We start from the raw sequence: 10,001 nt of genomic DNA, 5'->3' as shown, positions 1-10,001 counted from the left end.
GAGTTCACAGTACCGACGCCATTCTGAAGGGGTCACGTGTCAAATCCCAGGTGTCCATGTTTCTAATACATCTGCCTCGACCACTACCACTGGCAGTTTGTGCCATGGACTGACCACCATCTGGGTAACAGAGGGTTGTTAATCGGTTCCACAATTGAATGTGTTTCCATGTTTCTCCTCTCAACTTAGACCTGGCAGCTCTGGCCCTCGATTCTCCAAGACGAGAGAAAATGGCTCTGCATATTCACTCTGTCTCTGCACCTCGTGATTTTAAATACCTCTGAATCTTTACCTCTGCACTCCAAGGAATATCGTCCGAACCTTCCTGACCTCTCTCTGTCACTCCCTCCATCGAGTCCCGAGAGTATTTTTGTAAATCTCCATCTGCAATCTTTCCACTTCAATTCATTACAAATGCCCCCCCCCCCCCTCGTAATACTGATGAGCGACGTGTTTACAAACGAACACCTTGATTGTCTAATTTACTGAGCACGTGATTTCATTCACTAAGCACCTCGTGTCCACACCGGCGAACTCACCCTGACCTTCCATGCACGGTCAGAGAACTGAAAATATATCATCAGTTAAAAAGGAGTTCCTGCTGCTGCTCACGTGGTTCCTTGTGAAGGGTAGGTCGTGCCTCACGAGCCTAATTGAGTTTTTTTGAAGAGGTAACAAAATAATTTGACGAGGGTAGGGCGGTAGATGTGCCCTACACATATTTAGTAAGGCACTTGACAAAAGCCCCACGACAGACTCATCCAGACAGTCATGAGGCATTGGATCAGTGGAACCTTGGCTGTTCGGATTTTTTTTTTTTTTAAAAACGGCTTACAGGAAGAAAGCAGAGGGTAGTTGTGGAAGGAAAGTTTTCTCCCTGGAGGTCGGTGACTAATGGAGAGCCGGAATAATCTGACCTGGGACCCCTGCTATTTGTGATTTCTATAAATTTCCTAGATGAAGAGGCGGAAGGTAGGGTGCGTAAGTTTGCGGATGACTCGGAGATTGGAGGAGTTGTGGATGGAGCTGTAGGTTGTCGTTGGTTACAAGAGAGTATAGACAGGATGCAAAGTTGGGCAGAGAAATGGCAGATGGTGTTCTATCCCGGTAAGTGTTAGGTGATGCATTTTGGAAAGAGAAACCAGAACGCTGAGTATAGGGTTAATGGTCGGTTACATAGGAGCGTCAATGAACAGCGGGAACTTGGGGTTCAAATCCAGACATTCGTCAAGGTCTCAGCGTAGTTAAGAAGGCCTATGAGATGCAGGGGTTCGTTAACAGGGCGAATTGAGTTCAAGAGAAGAGAGGTCATGTTGCAAAACTACAATCCTCTGGTGAAACCACACTTGTGTTGAATTCTGGTAACCTCATTAAAGGAAGGATGTGGAAGCTGTGGAGTGGGTGCAGAAGAGAATTACCAGGATGTTGTCTGGATTAGAAAACAAGTTTTATGAGGGAATGAGCAGAGCTGTGAATTTTCTCTCTGTAGCGCAGAAGGATGACGGGACGATAGAGGTCTACAAGCTTATGAGAGGGATAGACAGGGTGGATAGTCAGTTGCTTTTTCCCAGGTCACGAATAGCAAACACCCGAGGGCATATGTACAAAGTTAAGAGAGGCAAGGTTCGGGGAGACATCAGTGGTAAGGTATTTTTTACTCAAAGATTTGTGGATGCCTGGAATGGTGGCGGAGCCAAAAACATTAGGTGTATTTTAAAGCCTCTTGGACAACCACATGGATGAACGAAAAATAGATGGTTACGCGGTATTGTGGGTTCAGTACTCTTCTTAAGGAATATATGAGTTGGCACAATATCGAGAACTGAAGGGCCTGTACTGTGCTGTAATGTTCTAGTTTCTAGGGTCTGGTATCCCAGTACACAATGCCGGGGTCAGACACAGAGCTAATCTCCCTCCCTCTCTCCGCTGTGCTGTAGTGTCCCAGTTTCTAGGGTCTAGTATCCCAGTACACAATGCCGGGTTCAGACACAGAGCTAAGCTCCCTCCCACTCTCCGCTGTGCTGTAGTGTTCTAATGTTCCTGTGTTCTCGTGTCTACTGCTCTGTCCCCGTCAGACTTTCTTGGCTCCTCTGTCAGCTAGGCATGTTCCTGTGTGTCAGGAAAGGGGGTCGGAAGGACCCAAATGCAGGACGCAGACACTGAAATACCAGGGGGAGGACACGATGAGAATGCCATGGCATTTAAGGGTTAATGCAGGCGGGGCTGGATCAAAGAGTTCAGACGAGGCAGGCAGGCCGGAGAAGCTCACAGTTCGGGGCAAGCAGGCAGGCCGAAGAATCCCACAGTTCGGGGCAGGCAGGCAGGTAGGCAGATCCCACAGTTCCGGGATGGCAGGCAGGCAGATTCCTCATTGCAGGGCGCATGGATCCCAGGCCTCCCTATCCACCTCTACCTCTCCCCCATGCTCTATCCCGTCGCTCTTTCCACTCTCTCACAATATCTGCCGCATCCCTCCCAATGCTCCCCGCAGACTCTGCCTTCTCAATCACCCTCTCTTTCGCTCTCTCTCACTTTTCATTCCCCTCTCACTGTTCCCGTCTTTTGCATTCTCCCCTCCCCCACTGTCTCTCACTCTCTCCCCTTTTTCAAATCTTTCTCTATCCCTATTGGTCTCCAATTTTCCCGCCCATCGCCACATCGCTCTCTATCGCTTTCCTCTCTCTCCTCACTCTCCCAAACCATTTCTCCCTCTCCCTCTCCCTCTCCCTCTCCCTCTCTCTCCCTCTCTCTCTCTCTCTCTCTCTCTCTCTCTCTCTCTCTCTCTCTCTATCTCTCTCTCTCTCTCTCTCTCTCTCTCTCTCTCTCCCTCTCTCCCTCTCTCTCTCTCTCTCTCTGCGATTCTCTCCCTTATCTGTCTGTCCCATTCTCTCTCCCAGATTCACAGCATAACTTTCGGAAGGTCGAACCCCTCATCAATGAGGACGAGGATCCTCCTATTTCCCCGGGACCCGGAGGGATGCCAACTGCTGCACAAACAGGTCAGAGTTCACAGCAGTGACGCCGTTCTGGTAGCGTCAGGTGTCATTCGCCCAAGATTTTCAAATTTCTAATTCATCTGCCTCGACCACTTCTCTGCGAGCTCGTTCCACCTCTTGTCTGTGATGTGTATAAATGATCGGGATGAAATTGGAGATGGTTGCGTTGGGTAGTTGCACAGGAAACAAAGATGGGTGCTCTTGTGGATCATTTTCCACAAAATCCGGCAAAAATTTGTCAAAAGTGTCAGTCACAGATCCGGTTGGAGAATGGAAGAGTTTAGCGCCTCTTGTATCCGATGTGTGAAAAAAAAAATCAAAGCGGATAGACAATAATGCAACTGTGAAAAATAATAAACTGAATCCAGACGGCCAATTCCACGTGTGTTCCATGTATCATAATCTTGTGGATAAGCCTCCTCTGAGGGAACTAGTCAAACGTCCAAATGAATTTCACGGAGACAACACCCACGACTCCAAATTAGTCAATCGCATAGGAGAGAGGAAAACAACTCTGGAATCAGTCAGACACTTCTCAGCGTATGCCGAGTCGAGGAATTCGGACTCTTAACGATTACGGCAGGAAGTAACTGAGGGGGAAAGGTAGGGGGGTCTTCGTGGTGGAAGGAGAAACCGCGGTTGGTGGGTGAAAGGGACTCCAAGTTGTGGACACGCTGACTTCACCCGCACACTGAATGTGTGTCCATGATTTTGACTACATGATTAAATCTCCCGGACCTTATGGAATACACCTTTGGTCTCTGAAGAAAGTAGGCGGAGAGATGGCGGAGGCATCAATAGCTGCACAGGGGTCGGTGTTGGGACCGCTGTTTATTGACATGTCTCCCAATGATTTGGACCTTGGGATTCATGGTTTTGCGGCCAAATTTGCCGATGATGCAGAGATTTGTGGAGGAGCGGGTAGTGCTGAGGAAACAGAGAGCCCAAAGAGACTCTTAGAAAGTCTCGGCGAATGGGCATAGAAGTGGCAAATGAAATACAATGTTGGAAAATATATGGTGATACCATTTGGTGGATGAAATAAACAAGCAGAATATCATTTAGATGTTTAACGAATTCGAAATGCAGAGATGCAAAGGGACTTGGGAGTACTTGTGCAAGATACCCTCAAGGTTAACGTCCAGGTTCAGTCAGTGCTGAAGAAATTGAATGATATGTTGACATTCATTTCTATAGGTATTGACTATAAAATAAGGGATGTGATGTTGAAGCAGCAAAAGGCACTCGTGACAACAAACTTAGTGTTATTGTGTGAAGTTTTGCTCTCCTTATATACACTAACATTAGAGAGGGTTCAGAGATGATTCGCGAGAATGAGAGGGTTGCTCTGTGAGGAATATCTGGCAGAGCCTCGGTTGTATTCCTTGGAGATCAGGAGAATGAGGAAGGGGGGGGGGGGTCTCATAGAAACTTTCCGAATGTTGAAAGGCCTGAACAGATTAGCTGCGGAAATGTCATTTCCCATGGTAAGGGATTCTCGGACAAGTTGGGCGCAACTTTATGATTGGAGGACGTCCTTTTAAAACAGATGCGGATAGATTACTTCAGTCAGAGAATGGTAAATCTGTGGAATTAGTTAACAACAGCAGATTTGAAAGCTAAGTCATTGGGTGCGCATAAAGCAGATATAGATATGTTCTTGACTAGCCAAAGTTTCAAAGGATATGGTTAGAAGACAGGGGAGTGTGGATGACTGGAATAATTGGTTCTGCCCTTGATTGAATCGCGGGCAGACTGGATGGCCCGAATGGCCTCCTTCTGCTATTATACCTTATGGTCTCATGGCATTTTCAGCTGCGCAAGAAAAGGAGAGGAAATTGAAGATCGGAAATAGACCGTACCGTGTGATCTGCCTACTCTGCCTCGTTACATCCGCCCTCATCGTGACAGTGGTCGGTCTCTCGATCCATGGTGAGTGGAACCGGCTCCGCGTGGAGTCAGACTGTAAATAAATAGAGTGGAATAAATTGTTATTGGAAAACACTATAGTGACACCGACACGTCCCCTCACCGTAACACCGATTAAAATCCATCACCATAACACGGTCACATCCCTAACCGTGATAAAAAAACACTCTTTCGACGCACATCTTTCACTGTGACAATGTTCACCGTGACACTGACACACACTCTCTGTGACCCGTTCGGTAGCGTGACGCTGACTCACGTGTCACTGTGACACATGGCGCTCCACACCGTGACAGAGACACAGAAGTCACTGTAAATGCTAAACATGCTTGACCAATTCTCTCAGTGTCACAGATTCGTCAGTCTAAGGTCACCTCCGACCGAAACTACCATGAGTTGAACTCAACCCTTCAGTCCGAGCTTTCTGCCCTCAACTCTAACCTGTCCGATCTTAAACGAAGGCACAGCGATCTCCGTCACCAGTTCACTGAGATGGAAACGAAGTACAGATCTGTCAACGAAACCAAGGATCGAATCTGTGAATTGTTGAACAGCAGCAGAGGTGAGGCATTATCATCCTCTTTCACCCGCTCCTCATCGCAAGGCAGGCATGGCGGGAGGAAATATCACTCTGTAGTTGACATCAGGATTGTGTCATGCGATGGTATGGAGGGTGATTCACTCTGTGTTTGATCAGGTGAGGGTGTGATGGGGCTGCGTGAAGGAAGTTTCACTCTATCACTGAATCCAGGAGAGAGTGATGGGACGTTGTTTAGGTGGATTCACTCTGTGTCTGACCATGGACTTGTGAGACGTAACATTACAGTTTCACTTTATGTCTCACTCCGGGAATGTCCGATGGGATGGTGTGGATCAAGATTTACTCCTTTGTCTGACAGCGGGAGTGTATTGGGACAAAGCAAAGGGACGTTCATTCCATATGACACCACACTGTAAGATTGGATGTTGTGAAGGGAGTCTGACCCGGGAGTGTGCGATGGGACGGTGTGGAGGGAGATTCACTCTGTGTCTGACCTCGGGAGCGTCTGATAGGACGGTGTGGAGGGAGATTCACCCTGTGTCTGATGCCGGGTGTGTGCGATGGGACGGTGTGGAGGAAGCTTCACTCTGTGTCTGACTCTTTGAGAGTGTGATAGGACAGTGCAGAGGGAGATTCACTCTGTGTCTGATGCCGGGTGTGTGCGATGAGACAGTGTGGAGGGAGATTCACTCTGTGTCTGATGCCGGGTGTGTGCGATGAGACGGTGTGGAGGAAGCTTAACTCTGTGTCTGACTCTTTGAGAGTGTGATAGGACGGTGCAGAGGGAGATTCACTCTGTGTCTGATGCCGGGTGTGTGCGATGAGACAGTGTGGAAGGAGTAAAACCCAGAATCCGACACGGAAGGGTGTGACAGGACGGTGTGCAGGAAATTTCTCTCCAATTCTGACCGCTGGAAATTGTGATGAGGCCATGGGGAGAGAGATTCACTCTGGGTCTGATCCAGGCAGTGCGTGATGAGGCTTTAGAGAGAGCTAAACTCTATGTCTTACGCCGGGAATGTGTGATGGGACACTGTGCACGGGAGCTTAACTCCTCGTCTGACAACGGGAGTGTATGAAAGGCAGTGTGCAGGGAGCTTCACTCCACGTCTGACGACTGAAATGCGTCATGGGTCAGTGGAAAGAGAAATTCAGTCTGCGTCTGAGTATGTTTGTGTGTGATCGGATGGTGTTCAGAGAGCATCAATGTGTGTCTCACCCCGTGTGTGTCTGCTACAACTCTGCGTTTGATACAGTGTGCCTGTGATGGGAAGCAATGGCGCCACAGGGGGCTGGATGAGTGCGTTTCGGTGGGCGTGGGTGTGATTATGTGTGATTCTGACACCGTGAACAAAGACGCGTGCCTGGATGGTGTTCCGCTCTGTTTCTGATACCGGTGTTGTGTGATGGGACGGTGTGGAGAGAGCGTATTGCGTTTTCTGACCCCTGTGTTGTGTGATGTCACCAGTTAGAAGGAATATCATACCGACTCTCACCACGGGAGTATGCCGTGGGATATTGCCAAGAGTATTTAATTGCCTCTCTGATCACGGGCGGGTGTAATGGGGCAGTGTGGAGAGAGGATCATTCTCTGTTTGTCAGCAGGACAGTGTGATGGGGTAAGTGTGCAGTTAGCTTCACAATGTGTCTGACCGTGGCAGTGTGTGATGGGATGGGGTGGAGGGAGATTCACTCTGTGTCTGACCCCGGGAGTGTGTGATGGGATGGGGTGGAGGGAGATTCACTCTGTGTCTGACCCCGGGAGTGTGTGCTGGGACGGTGTGGAAGGCGCATCACTCTCTGTCTGACAGCTGAACAGTACAATGGGACCCTGAAACAGAAGCTTCATTCTTCGTCTGTCCCGGAGACGGTGGGACGGGCCATTGTAACTGGAACGCCAATTTGTGTCTGCCTAATCAGGAAGTGTGTGATTGAATGGCCTTCAGGGCCCTCCACTCTATAACAGACTATAACTTTCATTGCGTGTGTGATCTCGGGAGTGGGTGATGGGACAGTGTAGAGGGAGCCTCACTCGGTGTCTGACACGGGGAGTCTGTGATAGGATGGTCTGGAGGATGATTAATTCTGTATCTCACCACGGGGGTGCGTGATGGAACGTTGTGGACAGACATTCTTTCTGTGTTTGATACCGCGAGAGTGTGTTGGACGGGTGTGGAGGGAGATTCACTCCGTGGCTAAACCAGGGAGTTTGTGATGGGACGGTGTGGAGGGATCTTCTCTTGGGGACGGAGGTAAAATCACTGTTATTTGTTCGGAATATCAATTCTAATGAGTCGATCAGAAATGAAGGCCGGTGTTATTTCAAACACAGGTTTGCAAGATCCTACGATGAGGCGAAATCGCATTGTTGTAACTCTGATTCAAATCATTTTAAAACAAATGCAACGGAGGAAGATCGACGGAAAATACATTCATCCACATCACAGTGAAGCTCCCGCCACACCGTCCCATCACACACTCCTGGAGTCAGACACAGAGTGAAGCTCCCTCCACACCGTCCCATCACACTCTCCTGGGGTCAGACACAGAGTGAAGCTCCCTCCACACCGTCCCATCACACACACCCGGGGTCAGACACAGAGTGAATCTCCCTCCACACCGTCCCATCACACCCTCCTGGGGTCAGACACAAGAGTGAAGCTCCCTCCACACGGTCCAATCACACTCTCCAGGGGTCAGACACAGAGTGAATCTCCCTCCACACCGTCCCATCACACACTCCCAGGGTCAGAAACTGAGTGAATCTCCCTGCGCACCATCGCATCACACATTTCTGGGGTGAGACCTGAGTAAAGATTTCTGCATACTGTCTCATCACACACTCCCGGGTTAAGACATAGGGTATAACCCGCACTACCTTCCCCCATCACACTCTCGCATGGGTGTCTTACGCCGGGCGTGTGGGATGGGGCAGAGTGGAGGGTGTTTCATTCAGCTCCTGATTCGAGGCTGGTGCTCTTTAACGCTCCGGGTGGGCAGATTGACTTCTCTTTTTTCCTGATTTACAGAGCAAACGTGTTCCGAGAACTGGATCAGAAATAGAGACCGATGTTATTTTATATCTGCGATTGATGAATCTTACGATGCAGCAAAGCAACATTGTTCAAGATTTGATTCACGTCTCCTTGAAATAAATTCAAACGATGAAGCGGTATGTGTGACCCACTGGCACGCATGATTCCACACTATATGATTCCACACAACCATGCGGCCATTTTCCACACTGGGGGTTAGAGACACTGACTGAAGCTCTCTGCGCTCTCTTCTATCACACTTAACCGGGTTCAGACAAATCGTGAAATTAACTCCACAACATCCCATCACACACTCCCGGCGTCAGACATAGTCTCAATCTCTTCGCAGTCCGACCCATCTCACACACCCTGCTACATGCACTGAGAGAGTCTCCTTCCAAGCACTTATGAAAATGATCCATTTCACAGAATTTTGTTTACAACTCGATTCGCCATGGTTACCGGACATACTGGATTGGAAAATGCGAAGACCGGTGAGTTTTGGACTGGGGCAGGCCTGTGCTGTTGGAGTGGGTCAGAGGGATCCGTCCTGAGAATAACACGAGACTGTAATGTGGAAATGGGTCAATGGGATTTGTTTGGGGGGTAATTCTGGGCTCTGCTGAGGGTGGAAGACAGTGCTGTTAGTATATTGTACCGGCACGGGATGTGAATTGTGAGTGTGTCATTCGAGTCTGTTAGGAAAGCGCTAGGCAGTGCGATTATTTGTAGATCTGACACCCGCTTGCAGGAGAGCGTACGGCGGTGGGAATGCTTTGTGGACAGACACAGGCCTCTGGATGGAATGTGGGCAAATTTAAGATTTGGGGATCTGACACAGGGATGTATGCGTGCGTTATTTTTTTCTCTCTCTCGCTCTCCTGTAAAATTATTTAACCTTCTTTGACAGGAACGTGGAATCTAACCTCCTGTATACGGTGAAAGATAGAAAACCCACCTGCACGCGGTGTAAATCGAACGAATGGAATTACAAATGCGGTGATGAACACTATTTCATCTGCGAGAAGTCTGCATCTTTGTTCTCGGATGTTCTTGAAAAGATGCTTGATCTCTGTCAAGAACCCATGAGTCCGAGTTGAAACGTGACGACCCTTCAATCTCCTCATCTCTCCCTCGTTCTCACTCTTCTATCCTCTCCCAGTTTCCCAAACTTTCTGCCCCATTTTGACAGCATGGATATGACCAATTAAAGAAAGAGTAAGTGGATTCTATCTGGAAAGTAGTAGTTTCATGGGGTGTACTAGAGGAACTATATTAGCTTTATAAAGAACTTTATATTTTTTAGTAATTATAATATCGAAATATCTAAATGTATTAACAGGAGTATTTAATGGAAAAAAAATCACTTTTATTCAAATTAAGTTTATATCCTGAAAACTTTCCAAAATCTTTGTGTTTCAAAAAGATTAGGAATTGATTCCTCAAGATTCGATATAAAAATCAAAAGATCATTTGCATAAGGATAAATCTTGTGAATGA

At 48.1% G+C, this 10,001-nt stretch overlaps 1 protein-coding gene across 1 annotated transcript; it reads left to right on the top strand.

The window, feature by feature from the left end:
• Window positions 1-4,716: 4,716 nt before the first annotated feature.
• On the top strand, window positions 4,717-9,603 carry LOC132390017 (oxidized low-density lipoprotein receptor 1-like). The gene is made up of 5 exons (XM_059962595.1): window positions 4,717-4,928; window positions 5,272-5,487; window positions 8,496-8,638; window positions 8,931-8,995; window positions 9,412-9,603. The coding sequence occupies exons 1-5, from the start codon at window positions 4,799-4,801 to the stop codon at window positions 9,599-9,601; spliced, it is 744 nt and encodes a 247-aa protein (XP_059818578.1). The 5' UTR covers window positions 4,717-4,798; the 3' UTR covers window positions 9,602-9,603.
• The last annotated feature ends 398 nt before the right edge of the window (window positions 9,604-10,001 follow it).

This window comes from Hypanus sabinus, unplaced genomic scaffold (assembly GCF_030144855.1).
Source record: "Hypanus sabinus isolate sHypSab1 unplaced genomic scaffold, sHypSab1.hap1 scaffold_738, whole genome shotgun sequence".
Taxonomy (NCBI): Eukaryota; Metazoa; Chordata; class Chondrichthyes; order Myliobatiformes; family Dasyatidae; genus Hypanus; species Hypanus sabinus.
The sequence above is the reverse complement of the archived record's forward strand: the minus strand, read 5'-3'. Positions and strand labels throughout refer to the sequence as shown.